The 16,650-nt window shown below is 40.3% G+C and overlaps 1 protein-coding gene across 1 annotated transcript in view; it reads left to right on the top strand.

Annotated features, from left to right (window-relative positions):
• The window catches only part of SCAMP4 (secretory carrier membrane protein 4), an 89,954-nt gene that overhangs the window by 57,142 nt on the left and 16,162 nt on the right, over window positions 1-16,650 (top strand). Inside the window, exons 5-7 of the mRNA XM_053703083.1 lie at window positions 3,320-3,476; window positions 3,600-3,701; window positions 12,023-12,140. Coding sequence (XP_053559058.1) covers window positions 3,320-3,476; window positions 3,600-3,701; window positions 12,023-12,140 — 377 coding nt within the window. The remainder of the gene's footprint in view (window positions 1-3,319; window positions 3,477-3,599; window positions 3,702-12,022; window positions 12,141-16,650) is intronic.

The following is a 16,650-nucleotide window of genomic DNA, read 5'->3' as shown; positions in this document are numbered from 1 at the left end:
TGGGTCAATAGCAATAGCATCTTTTAACACTGTAGTTAGACTTGTTATAACACCAATGGTAGAGTCCTTAGGGACAACAGTAGTAGGAATGCATGGTATTATAGGTTTAGGACCTTGTCTAGAGAGGGCGTCAGCCTTGCCATTTTTAGTACCAGGCCTGTAGGTAATGATGTAATGGAAACGAGAAAAGTAAAGACTCCAGCGTAATTGTCTGGAGGATAGGGTTCGATTGGACTGAAGATATTGCAGATTTTTGTGGTCAGTATATATGACAGTTGGTTGTGTTGCGCCCTCAAGCAAGTGCCTCCAGTGATCGAAGGAACACTTTATTGCAAGTAATTCTTTCTCGCCAACTGGATAATTTAACTCTGCTGGTTGCATCAATCTAGAGAAAAATGCGACCGGGTGTAAGGGATCTTTGAACGATTTCCGTTGAGAGAGGATTGCCCCTATTGCGAACTCAGAAGCGTCAACTTCCAGGATGAATTGCTTTTCTAAATCCGGGTATTGGAGAATGGGTGCTGTAGTGAATTTATTTTTTAAAAGGTCAAATACCTGTTGAGTGAATATGTTTGGTATAGGATAATTCTGTGTACACAAACACTAAATCCTTGCTTCCTTATGGCTGGTTAATTCTGTAATAGTAGCAATTTGAACAAGCCTTTAATTTTGTGTTGTAACTCAGAAACAGCAATTGCCTCAAAAGTAGGTTTGTAACATAAAAGAAGCTTGATGAATTCGTTGTTAGTGCTTCATATAATGTATTAATATTTGCCCAATAAGTGTCAGTTTATTAACTTCATAAACTGTAATTCTTTCAGGGCAATTGTAAATGCAAACAGTTCAAATTAAGCAATAACGTAAATTATTGTATTCCTTGATTAGGCAGGTATAGTTCATCAAATTATGTAAAAATAACGAATAATAATGGATTAAATAGTTCTGACCTGAGAACCCAGGAGTTTGATACTTGTGTCCGTTTGCTATGAACAGCAGCGTGGTACTCACAGGGAGAGCGGTTGTTGGCTGCAGCTGATGACGTCACCGCTACTTGCTGTGCTGTGTCTGAAGCGGCTTGCAAATCCTGTTACCTTGTAACTGCTTCAGGATGAGATGTCGAGTCAGTTTGATTTCCTTGCAATAGGTAAAATCTTCCAGTATTGGATTAAGTAGTAGAGCTGCTAAATGTAGGAATGAAAATAAGAGATGTTATCAGTAACTTTTAGGAACTCTTCAAATAGAAAATAGAGAGGCTGTTGGAGAGTGTGGAAAACTCTCAGAGACACGCTTGAGCTGTGAATCCTTTCTCAATTAACCAGCAATGAGTGCTGGGGGGAAGTGCTTGATATAGGAAGCACTTAAAGGGACAGATCATTAGTAAGCAGTAACCCTGACAAATGGGTACTGGCAGACAGCTGCCAGTACCCAAGATGGCGGACAATAAGGTAGAGGGGGGGTTAGAGAGCTGTTTGGGGGGGATCAGGGAGGTTGGGGGCTAAGGGGGATCCTACACAGCAGAATATATATTTAAAAAAAGCCTTTAATTTTAGTACTTGCAGACTTTCTGCAAGTACTAAAGATGGCGGGGACAATTGTGGGGTGGGGAAGGGAAGAGAGCTGTTTGGGAGGGATCAGGGGTGGGATGAATCAGGTGGGAGGCTGATCTCTACACTAAAGCTAAAATTAACCCTACACGCTCCCCAATTAACCCCTTCACTGCTGGGCATAATACAAGTGTGGTGCGCAGTAGCATTTATCAGCCTTTTAATTACCAAAAAGCAATGCCAAAGCCATGTATGTCTGCTATTTCTGAACAAAGGGGATCTCAGAGAAGCATCGTCAACCGTTTGTGCCATAATTGCACAAGCTGTAATAGGTTCTGTGTAAAACCTAAAGTTTGTGAAAAAGTGAACAATTTTTTCTATTTGATCGCATTTGGCGGTCAAATGGTGGTATGAAATATACCAAAATGGGCCTAGATCAATACTTTGGGTTGTCCACTACACTAAAGCTAAAATTAACCCTACAAGTTCCCTAATTAATCCCTTCACTGCTGGGCATAATACACGTGTGGTGCGCAACTGCATTTAGCGGCTTTCTAATTACCAAAAAGCAACACCAAAGCCATATATGTCTGCTATTTCTGAACAAAGGGGATCCCAGAGAAGCATTTACAACCAATTGTGCCATAATTGCACAAGATGTTTGTAAATAATTTCAGTGAGAAACCTAAAGTTTGTGAAAAAGTTAGTAAAAAATGTAATGATTTTTTTTATTTGATCGCATTTGGTGGTGAAATGGTGGCATGAAATATAACAAAATGGGCCTAGATCAATACTTTGGGTTGTCTACTGAAAAAAATATATATATGTCAAGGGATATTCAGGGATTCCTGAAAGATATCAGTGTTACAATGTAACTATTGCTAATTTGGGGAAAAAAATGATTTGGAAATAGCAAAGTGCTACTTGTACTTATTGCCCTATAACTTGCAGAAAAAAACAAAGAACATGTAAACATTGGGTATTTCTAAACTCAGGACAAAATCTAGAAACTATTTAGCATGGGTGTTTTTTGGTGGTTGTAGATGTGTAACAGATTTTGGGGGTCAAAGTTAGAAAAAGGGTGTTTTTTTCCCATTTTTTCATTATATTTTTTTTTATAGTAAATTATATGATATGATGAAAATAATGGTATCTTTATAAAGTCCATTTAATGGCGAGAAAAACTGTATATAATATGTGTGGGTACAGTAAATGAGTAAGAGGAAAATTACAGCTAAACACAAACACAGCAGAAATGTAAAAATAGCCCTGGTCCCAAACGGTCAGAAAATAGAAAAGTGCTGTGGTCCTTAAGGGGTTAAAGGGACTTGAGACCCACATTTTTTTTTTCATGATTTAGATAAAGCATGTGATTTTAAACAACTTTCCAATTTACTTCTATTATCTCATTTGTTTTGTATTCTTGGTATCCTTTGTTGAAAAGAATACATAAGTAGGCTCTGGAGCTGCTTATTGGTGGCTGCACATAGATGCCTCCATGTTATTGGCTTACCCAATGTGATCAGCTAGCTCCCTGTAGCACATTGCTGCTTCTTTAACAAAAGATACCAAGCGAATGAAGCAAATTTGAAAATAGAAGTAGCTTGGAAAGTTGTTTAAAATTATATTCTCTATCTGAATCATAAAAGAAAAATTTTGGGCCTCATGTCCCTTTAAGCTATTTGTTGCTTTTCACTTGAAGAGGTTAGATACCCGTTATAGATTTCTCTATGACTTATTTTGCTTTGTACAAATGCTTATGGTCTCTTCTACAGTTTATTGCATCTCCCTTGCTGTGAACCTAGTTGCGTGCCTAGCATGGTGGATCGCTGGAGGCTCTGGTACAAATTTTGGGCTGGCCTTTCTCTGGTTGATCTTGTTCACTCCATGTGGATACGTGTGCTGGTTTCGGCATGCATACAAAGGATTCAGGTAAGCAGAACCTCATGAGTTTAGGAACTGTGATGGATGGTTATCGGACAGATTTCCAAAGAAATGTGCCTCATTATGTGGTCCAATTTGTCTATAACCTGATTCTGTTTTTTTAACCTCTAGATCTGACAGCTCCTTTAGCTTTATGGCTTTCTTCTTTGTATGTGGGGCACAGTTTGTCCTCTCAGTCATCCAAGCTATTGGAATTTCAGGATGGGGAGCTTGGTAAGATCTTAATCTGTTTTGTTTGTATCCTTTTGTCTCAAATGACATTTTATCTTGTTTGTATTATGTTTTTGGCTTAGATGAAAGATCACTGGCATTTATAGTATTTTGGGATAGTATACAAAAAAAATATCACAAACTTCCCATTTATCCTTAAAGGGACATTATACATCAAAATTAATATAGGCCATTTAAATAAATCATTAAATCCAGATACAATTTGCAATTGACATGCATTACCTATTTTGCAGCAAATTTCCTAAAAATGGGAAAAATAATGCAGGGTGTTTCACTGAATATGTTTACCTAAGTACTATACTCTAATCACTGAGCTATTGTTTTTCCCTCACTCCCTAACTAACTGCCTACAGACAGGAAGTCACTAACTTACATGCCCGACACACTGAAGCTGCAGCTGCACTAGGTTATATGAGGTCTGCCGAGAAAGTGTTGTTTTATTTGTAAAATAGGAACAGTAAAAGAGATGCACACAACTGCCTAAATCTATCCCGCTATGTCTGTCTCCCACCTCCTTCGGTAACGCTGTGCAGCGCCTCACCGGACTAAATTTCTCACAGACACTTCTCTGAGAGACAATCTCCTTCTAGTCAGAATCATATTTCACTGAGAAGTGTGTGAGATGTTTAGCTCCGTGTGTAGAAGCTAATTTGCCTAAAATCAGACAGCTGCACCGGGTGGTTACAATGTAATAAACTAGCGGTGGGAGACAGACATAGCACTGTGGGAGTTTTAGGCAGCTCTGTGCATCTTTTTTACTGTTCTAATTTTACAAATAAAACAAAAGTTTCTCAGCAGACCTCATATAACTTACTGCAGCTTCAGTGAGTCAGGCTTGTCAGTTAGTGACTTCCTGTCTGTAGGCAGTTAGTTAGGGAGCGAGGGGAAAACAGTAGCTCAGTGAATAGAGTATAGTACTTAGGTATACATATTAAAGGGACATAATACTCATATGCTAAATCACTTGAAACTGATGCAGTATAACTGTAAAAAGCTGACAGGAGATATCACCTGAGCATCTCTATGTAAAAAAGGAAGATATTTTACCTCACAATCTCCTCAGCTCAGCAGAGTAAGTTCTCTGTAAAAAGTTATACTCTGCTGTTCCCAGCTGCAGGTAAAAAAAAATAAAAAATGATGAACAGCAGCCAATCAGCATCAGCAGTGCTAAGTCATGAACTCTTTTACTGTGATCTCATGAGATTTGACTTAACTCTCATGAGATTTCATAGTAAGCTGAATAGGGAAATAATATGAGAGTGCACAAGGCTCATCCCCTAAGATGTCCCAGGACAGACACACTAAAATGCTGCTTAGAAATCCTTTACAATGGGAGGTGGCTACTGAGAAACTTTTGAGGTAAAATATCTTTCTTTTTTACATAGAGATGTTCAGGAGATATTTTCTAGTCAGCTTTTTACAGCTATACGGCATCACTTTCAAGTGTTTAAACATTTGGGTATTATGGCCCTTTAAGTAAAACACCCTACATGTTTTTTCCCATTTTTAGTAAAGTTAGCTGCAAAATAGGTAATGCATGTCAATTGCAAATTTTATCTACACCTAATGCTTTATTTAAATAGCCTATATTAATTTTGGTGTATAATGTCCCTTTAAAGGGAAATAGACAAAAATAATCCGTTCCCATTTTATCAACTCAAAGGTTGCTTACTTATTTTCTAATTTACTCCTATTATCAATTTTTCTTCGTTCTCTTGCTATCATTATTTGAAAAAGAAGGCATCTAAGCTTTTCTTTCATGTAATTAGCAAGAGTCCATGAGCTAGTGACGTATGGGATATACATTCCTACCAGGAGGGGCAAAGTTTCCCAAACCCCAAAATGCCTATAAATACACCCCTCACCACACCCACAAATCAGTTTTACAAACTTTGCCTCCCGTGGAGGTGGTGAAGTAAGTTTGTGCTAGATTCTACGTTGATATGCGCTCCGCGGCAGGTTGGAGCCCGGTTTTCCTCTCAGCGTGCAGTGAATGTCAGAGGGATGTGAAGAGAGTATTGCCTATTTGAATTAAATGATCTCCTTCTACGGGGTCTATTTCATAGGTTCTCTGTTATCGGTCGTAGAGATTCATCTCTTACCTCCCTTTTCAGATCGACGATATACTCTTATATATACCATTACCTCTACTGATTCTCGTTTCAGTACTGGTTTGGCTTTCTACTACATGTAGATGAGTGTCCTGGGGTAAGTAAGTCTTATTTTTGTGACACTCTAAGCTATGGTTGGGCACTTTTATATAAAGTTCTAAATATTTGTGTTTAAACATTTATTTGCCTTGATTCAGGATGTTCAATATTCCTTATTTCAGACAGTCAGTTTCATTATTTGGGATAATGCATTTGAATAATTAATTTTTTTCTTACCTTAAAATTTGACTTTTTTCCCTGTGGGCTGTTACGCTCGCGGGGGCTGAAAATGCTTCATTTTATTGCGTCATTCTTGGCGCAAAAAATTTTCTTTATTTCCGGCGTCATACTTGTCACCGGAAGTTGCGTCATTTTTTGACGTTTTTGCGCCAAAAGTGTCGGCGTTACTGGATGTGGCGTCATTTTTGGCGCTAAAAGCATTTAGGCGCCAAATAATGTGGGCGTCTTTTTTGGCGCTAAAAAATATGGGCGTCATTATTGTCTCCACATTTATTTAAGTCTCATTGTTTATTTGCTTCTGGTTGCTAGAAGCTTGTTCACTGGCATTTTTTCCCATTCCTGAAACTGTCATTTAAGGAATTTGATCAATTTTGCTTTATATGTTGTTTTTTCTATTACATATTGCAAGATGTCTCAGATTGACCCTGAATCAGAAGATACTTCTGGAAAATCGCTGCCTGATGCTGGATCTACCAAAGTTAAGTGTATTTGCTGTAAACTTGTGGTATCTGTTCCTCCAGCTGTTGTTTGTAATGAATGTCATGACAAACTTGTTAATGCAGATAATATTTCCTTTAGTAATGTTACATTACCTGTTGCTGTTCCATCAACATCTAATACTCAGAGTGTTCCTGATAACATAAGAGATTTTGTTTCTAAATCCATTAAGAAGGCTATGTCTGTTATTCCTCCTTCTAGTAAACGTAAAAGGTCTTTTAAAACTTCTCATTTTTCAGATGAATTTTTAAATGAACATCATCATTCTGATTCTGATAATGATTCCTCTAGTTCAGAGGATTCTGTTTCAGAGGTTGATGCTGATAAATCTTCATATTTATTCAAAATGGAATTTATTCGTTCTTTACTTAAAGAAGTCTTAATTGCATTAGAAATAGAGGAATCTGGTCCTCTTGATACTAAATCTAAACGATTAAATAAGGTTTTTAAATCTCCTGTAGTTATTCCAGAAGTTTTTCCTGTCCCTGATGCTATTTCTGAAGTAATTTCCAGGGAATGGAATAATTTGGGTAATTCTTTTACTCCTTCTAAACGTTTTAAGCAATTATATCCTGTGCCATCTGACAGATTAGAGTTTTGGGACAAAATCCCTAAGGTTGATGGGGCTATCTCTACTCTTGCTAAACGTACTACTATTCCTACGGCAGATAGTACTTCCTTTAAGGATCCTTTAGATAGGAAAATTGAATCCTTTCTAAGAAAAGCTTACTTATGTTCAGGTAATCTTCTTAGACCTGCTATATCTTTAGTGGATGTTGCTGCAGCTTCAACTTTTTGGTTGGAAGCTTTAGCGCAACAAGTAACAGATCATAATTCTCATAGCATTGTTAATCTTCTTCAACATGCTAATACTTTTATTTGTGATGCCATCTTTGATATCATTAGGGTTGATGTCAGGTATATGTCTCTAGCTATTTTAGCTAGAAGAGCTTTATGGCTTAAAACTTGGAATGCTGATATGTCTTCCAAGTCAACTTTGCTTTCCCTTTCTTTCCAGGGTAATAAATTATTTGGTTCACAGTTGGATTCTATTATTTCAACTGTTACTGGGGGGAAAGGAACTTTTTTACCACAGGATAAAAAATCTAAAGGTAAATTTAGGTCTACTAATCGTTTTCGTTCCTTTGGTCATAATAAGGAACAAAAGCCTGATCCTTCCCCTACAGGAGCGGTATCAGTTTGGAAACCATCTCCAGTCTGGAATAAATCCAAGCCTTTTAGAAAGCCAAAGCCAGCTCCCAAGTCAACATGAAGGTGCGGCCCTCATTCCAGCCCAGCTGGTAGGGGGCAGATTACGATTTTTCAAAGAAATTTGGATCAATTCGATCCACAATCTTTGGATTCAGAACATTGTTTCAGAAGGGTACAGAATAGGCTTCAAGATAAGGCCTCCTGCAAGAAGATTTTTTCTTTCCCGTGTCCCAGTAAATCCAGTGAAGGCTCAAGCATTTCTGAAATGTGTTTCAGATCTAGAGTTGGCTGGAGTGATTATGCCAGTTCCAGTTCTGGAACAGGGGCTGGAGTTTTACTCAAATCTCTTCATTGTACCAAAGAAGGAGAATTCCTTCAGACCAGTTCTGGATTTAAAAATATTGAATCATTATGTAAGGATACCAACATTCAAAATGGTAACTATAAGGACTATTCTGCCTTTTATTCAGCAAGGGCATTATATGTCCACAATAGATTTACAGGATGCATATCTGCATGTTCCGATTCATCCAGATCACTATCAGTTTCTTAGATTCTCTTTCCTAGACAAGCATTACCAGTTTGTGGCTCTGCCATTTGGCCTAGCAACAGCTCCAAGGATTTTTACAAAGGTTCTCGGTGCCCTTCTGTCTGTAACCAGAGAACAGGGTATTGTGGTATTTCCTTATTTGGACGATATCTTGGTACTTGCTCAGTCTTCACATTTAGCAATCTCATACGAATCGACTTGTATTGTTTCTTCGAGAACATGGTTGGAGGATCAATTTACCAAAAAGTTCATTGATTCCTCAGACAAGGGTAACCTTTTTAGGTTTCCAGATAGATTCAGTGTCCATGACTCTGTCTCTGACAGACAAGAGACGTCTAAAATTGGTTTCAGCTTGTCGAAACCTTCAGTCTCAATCATTCCCTTCGGTAGCCTTATGCATGGAAATTCTAGGTCTTATGACTGCTGCATCGGACGCGATCCCCTTTGCTCGTTTTCACATGCGACCTCTTCAGCTCTGTATGCTGAACCAGTGGTGCAGGGATTATACAAAGATATCTCAATTAATATCTTTAAAACCGATTGTACGACACTCTCTGACGTGGTGGACAGACCACCATCGTTTAGTTCAGGGGGCTTCTTTTGTTCTTCCGACCTGGACTGTGATTTCAACAGATGCAAGTCTGACAGGTTGGGGAGCTGTTTGGGGGTCTCTGACAGCACAAGGGGTTTGGGAATCTCAGGAGGTGAGATTACCAATCAACATTTTGGAACTCCGTGCAATTTTCAGAGCTCTTCAGTCATGGCCTCTTCTAAAGAGAGAGTCGTTCATTTGTTTTCAGACGGACAATGTCACAACCGTGGCATATGTCAATCATCAAGGAGGGACTCACAGTCCTCTGGCTATGAAAGAAGTATCTCGAATACTGGTATGGGCGGAATCCAGCTCCTGTCTAATTTCTGCGGTTCATATCCCAGGTATAGACAATTGGGAAGCGGATTATCTCAGTCGCCAAACGTTACATCCGGGCGAATGGTCTCTTCACCCAGAGGTATTTCTTCAGATTGTTCAAATGTGGGGACTTCCAGAAATAGATCTGATGGCTTCTCATCTAAACAAGAAACTTCCCAGGTATCTGTCCAGATCCAGGGATCCTCAGGCGGAGGCAGTGGATGCATTGTCACTTCCTTGGAAGTATTATCCTGCCTATATCTTTCCGCCTCTAGTTCTTCTTCCAAGAGTGATTTCCAAAATTCTAAAGGAGTGCTCGTTTGTTCTGCTGGTGGCTCCAGCATGGCCTCACAGGTTTTGGTATGCGGATCTTGTCCGGATGGCCACTTGCCAACTGTGGACTCTTCCATTAAGACCAGACCTTCTATCGCAAAGGTCCTTTTTTCCATCAGGATCTCAAATCCTTAAATTTGAAGGTATGGAGATTGAACGCTTGATTCTCAGTCATAGAGGTTTCTCTGACTCTGTGATTAATACTATGTTACAGGCTCGTAAATCTGTATCTAGGAAGATATATTATCGAGTCTGGAAGATTTACATTTCTTGGTGTTTTTCTCAACATTTTTCTTGGCATTCTTTTAGAATTCCTAGAATTTTACAGTTTCTTCAGGATGGTTTGGATAAAGGTTTGTCTGCAAGTTCCTTGAAAGGACAAATCTCTGCTCTTTCCGTTCTTTTCCACAGAAAGATTGCTAGTCTTCCTGATATTCATTGTTTTGTACAAGCTTTGGTTCGTATAAAACCTGTTATTAAGTCAATTTCTCCTCCTTGGAGTTTGAATTTGGTTCTGGGGGCTCTTCAAGCTCCTCCGTTTGAACCTATGCATTCGCTGGACATTAAATTACTTTCTTGGAAAGTTTTGTTTCTTTTGGCCATCTCTTCTGCTAGAAGAGTTTCTGAATTATCTGCTCTTTCTTGTGAGTCTCCTTTTCTGATTTTTCATCAGTATAAGGCGGTGTTGCGAACTTCTTTTAAATTTTTACCTAAGGTTGTGAATTCTAACAACATTAGTAGAGAAATTGTGGTTCCTTCATTGTGTTCTAATCCTAAGAATTCTAAGGAAAGATCGTTGCATTCTTTGGATGTAGTTAGAGCTTTGAAATATTATGTTGAAGCTACTAAAAATTTCCGAAAGACTTCTAGTCTATTTGTTATCTTTTCCGGTTCTAGGAAAGGTCAGAAGGCCTCTGCCATTTCTTTGGCGTCTTGGTTAAAGTCTTTGATTCATCATGCTTATGTCGAGTCGGGTAAAACTCCGCCTCAAAGGATTACAGCTCATTCTACTAGGTCAGTTTCTACTTCCTGGGCGTTTAGGAATGAAGCTTCGGTTGATCAGATTTGCAAAGCAGCGACTTGGTCTTCTTTGCATACTTTTACTAAATTCTACCATTTTGATGTGTTTTCTTCTTCTGAAGCAGTTTTTGGTAGAAAAGTACTTCAGGCAGCTGTTTCAGTTTGATTCTTCTGCTTATAATTTCAGTTTTTTTCATTATAAGATTTAAACTTTGTTTTGGGTGTGGATTATTTTCAGCGGAATTGGCTGTCTTTATTTTATCCCTCCCTCTCTAGTGACTCTTGCGTGAAAGATCCACATCTTGGGTATTCATTATCCCATACGTCACTAGCTCATGGACTCTTGCTAATTACATGAAAGAAAACATAATTTATGTAAGAACTTACCTGATAAATTCATTTCTTTCATATTAGCAAGAGTCCATGAGGCCCACCCTTTTTTGTGGTGGTTATGATTTTTTTGTATAAAGCACAATTATTCCAATTCCTTATTTTTTTATGCTTTCGCACTTTTTTCTTGTCACCCCACTTCTTGGCTATGCGTTAAACTGATTTGTGGGTGTGGTGAGGGGTGTATTTATAGGCATTTTGAGGTTTGGGAAACTTTGCCCCTCCTGGTAGGAATGTATATCCCATACGTCACTAGCTCATGGACTCTTGCTAATATGAAAGAAATGAATTTATCAGGTAAGTTCTTACATAAATTATGTTTTTTTGGTTTCAGTACTCTGGACAGCACTTTTTTATTGGTGGATGGATTTATCCACCAATCAGCAAGGACAACCCAGGTTGTTCACCAAAAATGGGCCGGCATCTAAACTTACATTCTTGCATTTCAAATAAAGATACCAAGAGAATGAAGAAAAGTTTATAATAGGAGTAAATTAGAAAGTTGCTTAAAATTTCATGCTCAATCTGAATCACAAAAGAAAATTTTTGGGTACAGTGTCCCTTTAACCTTGGATGAAGGAACCTCCATTAGGTTAAAAACATGTGAATGGGACTCTGTTTGACCCATCTACAGTATATGCAAGTAATTCATTAAAAGTGTTAGCACCCATCCAAGTGTCTACAGGCTTCTTTCTGGAGGTATTATTGGCTCGTACCAAAGACAGAGCCCCCCTCAAGCTACCATGCTCTTGGTCCACTGGACAAAACTTAGAATAAAGGAAATAAAGAGTCCCCATTAACATGGCAAAATACTCTTTCCTGTAGTAATTACTATGTGTAAGAACACAATAATGTAATTGAAGGAATTATATGTTTTACAGGTATATAGGAAGGGAAGAAATACTGAATTTGTAGAAGGTTCATTTGCAGTATAATATCACAAAGAAATGGGCAACAAAAAAGGATAGAAATTCAAACATTGTTTCCTGATATATTACAGTGGCTGGCTGGCAGCTGTAGGCTTCTTCAACACCAACGTGGGAGCTGCAGTGGTGATGCTGTTTCCTGCTGTGCTCTTTACAGTCTCTGCTGTTGTAACAGCTCTGGTACTTATCCGGGTAAGTGACCTGCATCTCCATTTTTAGAACTGTCTATGCAATAGATTTAGACAATTTAATTAATCAATCAATTCATTAATTTATTCAAAATTCAGATCAAACAATCCTGGGGCTCTGTAACAATAAATAGTTTGCAAAACAACTTTATCTGTTTATAAAAAAAAAAAAAGGTTTTATTTCTAAGATCAGCACCATTTATTCATCCTTACAGCCAATTTGGCATATGCAGCCTCAAATTTCTGTGTAAGCTGATAATGTGCTTGATTAGCAGGCAAGGTTGCACACCGTTTGCACGCACAAAAGAGGTGTTTGCAATCCTCTCAAAACTATTCTTGTGCAATTAATTTTGCTTAGTTCACTTGGTAGCCTTTATTAAAAGGAGAGAGACAGTCAACAACAAAATTGTTATTGTTTAAAAAGATAAATAACAGCTTTACTACCCATTCCCCAGCTTTGCACAACCGATATTGTTATATTGATATACTATAACATTTAAACCTCTAAATTTCTGCCTGTTTCTAAGCCACTACAGACAGCCTCTTATCACATGCTTTTTTTATTAACATTTCACAACAGGGGAGTGCTAGTTCATGTGGGCCATATAGATAACATTGTGCTCTCTCCTGAGAAGTTGCGGCTGACACTTTACTAATTGGCTAAAAGGCATGCCAATAGATAATTAAAAAAAAAGTAATGTGATCAGGGGGCTGTCAGAAGAGGCTTAGATACAAGATAATCACAGAGGTAAAAAGTATATTAATATTACCATGTTTTCTGTTCAAAACTGGGTAATGGAGGGATTATCTATCTTTTCTTCTTAAATGAAGAGTCCACAGCTGCATTCATTACTTTTGGGAAATAAGAACCTGGCCACCAGGAGGAGGCAAAGACAACCCAGCCAAAAGCTTAAATACTCCTCCCACTCCCCTCATACTCCAGTCATTCTTTGACTTTCGTCCCAGGAGGATGGCAGAGAAGTGTCAGAATTTTTTCTTTTTGTCTCTTATGGAGGGTAGTACTCTTCGGCATGGGACAGGAGTTTTAAGTAGTCCTGTCAGTCTCTCAGTGAGGGCTTGGATGAAAGTTAGAGTCCGGATATGCCAGGAGTTTCTTTCTGCGAAACCATCCCGACTCATATTAACAGCTACTCAAGCAATCGGCATTGTCGAACTTCGCTTCACTGCATGCTTTCTTCTCTCAAGTCCATGGCAGAGGCGATACTACTATCCGTCACACTTGAAGGGCCGTGTTCCTGTTCCACGGCGTAGATTCCGGTAAGATCGTTTCATTTTACTTTATTTGCAATGTACTGTAATGTGAATGTTTCCCGAGAGGCTACCACCTTGCGGGTCTAACTATACATAAGGGTCTCAGTGAGTCTCTTTTAGTATCTTGGAATCGAGGGTTAATATCTCTTGAGGGGGGTTATTGAACAGGGGGGTTTTATAATCATGTTTATGTGATTCAACCTGCTTATGTGCGATGTTTACTGGGCTCGTGGTGGAACATTGAGGCCTTTGGAAGTGACACAGCCTTTTGGTTGGGCGCGCTTGTTCGGACTGTACGGTTCACTTTGTGTTCGGGCGTGGCTACATTCCGTTGTTCTATTTCCGCATTACCGACTGCGTGGCAAAGCAAATTTTCTAGTCCGCAGGGGTCTGGTCATAGGAGGTGGTGAGTGCCCCATCCATTGGGGGTGTCAGGTGCCATTTTAGTTTTCACTACTTTAGTCCATATTTAAATATTCTCTATCCAGCTATGGAGGATTCTGACGCTGAGACTGTGTTAATTTCAGATTCAGTTACAGAGGATTCTGATACTGAGACTATTTTGATTTCAGATTCTATGTCCAGTGAAGAATCCGGAGTGGCCTCATTGACGCCAGTCAACCAGTTTTGTTCCGTATGCCATTTCAAAGCGCCTGGTTCCTCGAGCTCGGGAGGTGTTAGGGAGACTAGTCCTGCTAGTAGAATTTTTTGGACCTCGAGGTATCCCTTGGTTGTCCTGAGGCTCTGAGAAGTATCTTCATACGACTTCTAGCCTCGCTTTTTTGGACAGTTGGACTTTAGCTAGAGGTTTTTCCTCCCTTTGGTCAGAGCCTTCGAGTTCTTCTCGCTATCCGGATTCTCTGGATATGCATCCATACCATTGTGTCTGGCTTTTTGGCCGGTTGGGGTGTTTAGTTCAAGGGTAAGGTTTGCCTTAACTATTAGGTGCCTGGACCTGTTTTTTCTCCCTGAGTCTTCCGGTTGCCGATGCTCTGCTTGGCTTTTTTACTGACCCAGTCTTGGGTGGTTTTGGAATCTTGGATCTCAGGGCTGGTCGGGGTGTTCCACGGTAGTGGGAACTTGGGCTATGTCCTTGCTCCATCTACCTCACCTGGTCATGGTTGGCCAGGTTTTCGGAGTATTTTTTACTCTTTGCCACAGAGTGACTCATGTCATCTGGGGGTTAGCTGTGTGGCTTGAGCCTCAAGGGTGGTTGGTTCATACCCAGCTGCTGGCGCTGGATGTCCAATTTCTGGTGCGCCTTAGGGTTGCATTCCCCTGGTCAGCTTGCCAGTGTTCCCGTGGATTCCCTGCTCTGCAGGCGAATGGGTTGGCTATGCCTCTGCTCGGCAATCTACTTGTAGGGGGGGTCCTCTTCTAGGACATCTGTGTTGGGAATTTCACTTCCCATTAGCTGGTGCATTTGGGCCTTGAGGACAGTTGTTGCCCTTCTGGCATCATCCCTTTTCTGTAGGGGATATTTTCCTCCTAGGAGATAGAGTCCTTTCTTGGGGCTTCTCCTGGATGGGAGGCGGAAAAGTGGGATTGGTTCCTCCTGGAGTTTTGCTGGCTCCAAGCAGACTTGTTGGGCCTTTCTTTTGATAGATCCTTAGGTCTATGGCCTTGTTGTCTGTGCTCTGTGGGGATGGCTGTGCTATCCTTAAGCTCGTTCCTGTATCTGTTTCGGGATTCTTTTGTTTCCTTGTCTTGGATTCCAGAGGCTGGGTTGGTCCAGCTGAGTGTGGGTCTGCAGGTCAGGATGGCCGAGCGGTCTAAGGACCTGCGTTCGCGCAGTCTCCTCTGGATGTGTGAGCTTGTTGAGTCTATCCTGTTGGCTTAGTCTGCTAGGGTATAGATTTCCCTTCAACTTGCTCCATTGATTAGAATAGGGTTTACTCTTCCTTCGGGTTCTGAGAGTATACTCTCCTTCTTGGGGGGCCTCGATTAAGGTTTTTGTGTTCCCCTTTTCAGGGACCTGTGTGTAGTTCCGGCGACTTAGGTTGCCTGGAACGTGCCCTCTATAAGGGGGTTGCTTTGCAATCTGTTTCTTGCTTGACTGCTTCTTCTTCCTCGCAAGTATCCTCTGTGTTGTCCTATTGTGGACTCTGTGTTCTCAAACTTGGGGTTTTTCACCTGGGTGTATTACACACTTTTTCATTGTCGCATACCTTGGTATTCTATGGCCAGACACTGGGAGGACTTTGCCTCTTCCGATGCATCCGTACTTGCATGATATTGGGGAGACGTCTGTTCTGTTTCTGTGCCCGGTCTTATCCCAGGTTTCGCTTGGTATAGGCGTGGCCTCCTTTCCCTGTTTGGGCCCCTTTGGGTCTCTGTGAGCTGGGCTCACTCGTGGAGGTGTTCCTTTTTGTATTAGGGGACCTTTCGGTTTACTTGGTTCTCCTTTGCCTTGTCCCCTTGGGGGTTTCGGCTGGGGTCTCCTTCAATTGTGGAGATGAGCGGTGGGGGACCATTTGTTGGGCGACGGTGTCTCCTGGAGGACTGTTGGCTCAGTCGAGTCCATTTGCGGTCTCTAATTTGGCTTCTGGACTAACTGTGAGTCAGTGTCATTGGGGCTTTTCCTCTTAAATTTTTTCAGCTCCGGACGAAGCAGGTTTTTTTATTGGGTAGAGGTTCAGGCCTGGTGCCCTCAGTATGGGCCGCCTATTGTACCCTCCCGTCTTGGCATTCAGTGTCCTCTTTAGCTTGGGTATTGTTTTCCCAAAAGTAATGAATGCAGCTGTGGACTCTTTCCATTTAAGAACAAAAACATAAATTATGCTTACCTGATAATTTCCTTTTCTTCTGATGGAAAGAGTCCACAGCCCCCCACCTGTAATTTTATGTGGGGCATCTTTATATTCTTCTGGCACCTTTCACCCTGATATTTCTTCTACTGTTCCTTGTTCCTCGGCAGACTGACTGGGGGATGAGGGGAGTGGGAGTAGTATTTAAGCCTTTGGCTGGGTTGTCTTTGCCTCCTCCTGGTGGCCAGGTTCTTATTTCCCAAAAGTAATGAATGCAGCTGTGGACTCTTTCCATCAGAAGAAAAGGAAATTTTCAGGTAAGCATAATTTTATGTTTTTTAAACAATAACAATTTTGGTGTTGACTGTTCCTTTAATCCTAGGTGAGCTCAGGAACATGCACATATCTTTAGCCATCTGGCCAGCAGTATTTGCCACAATGTGTTTATAGTAGACGTGTGCATTTGGATCCTTCGTTAGGATCCGAATGTGGAAA

The sequence above is a fragment of the Bombina bombina genome, chromosome 2 (genome assembly GCF_027579735.1).
Source record: "Bombina bombina isolate aBomBom1 chromosome 2, aBomBom1.pri, whole genome shotgun sequence".
NCBI lineage: Eukaryota > Metazoa > Chordata > Amphibia > Anura > Bombinatoridae > Bombina > Bombina bombina.
This window is presented reverse-complemented; position numbering and strand designations above follow the sequence as displayed.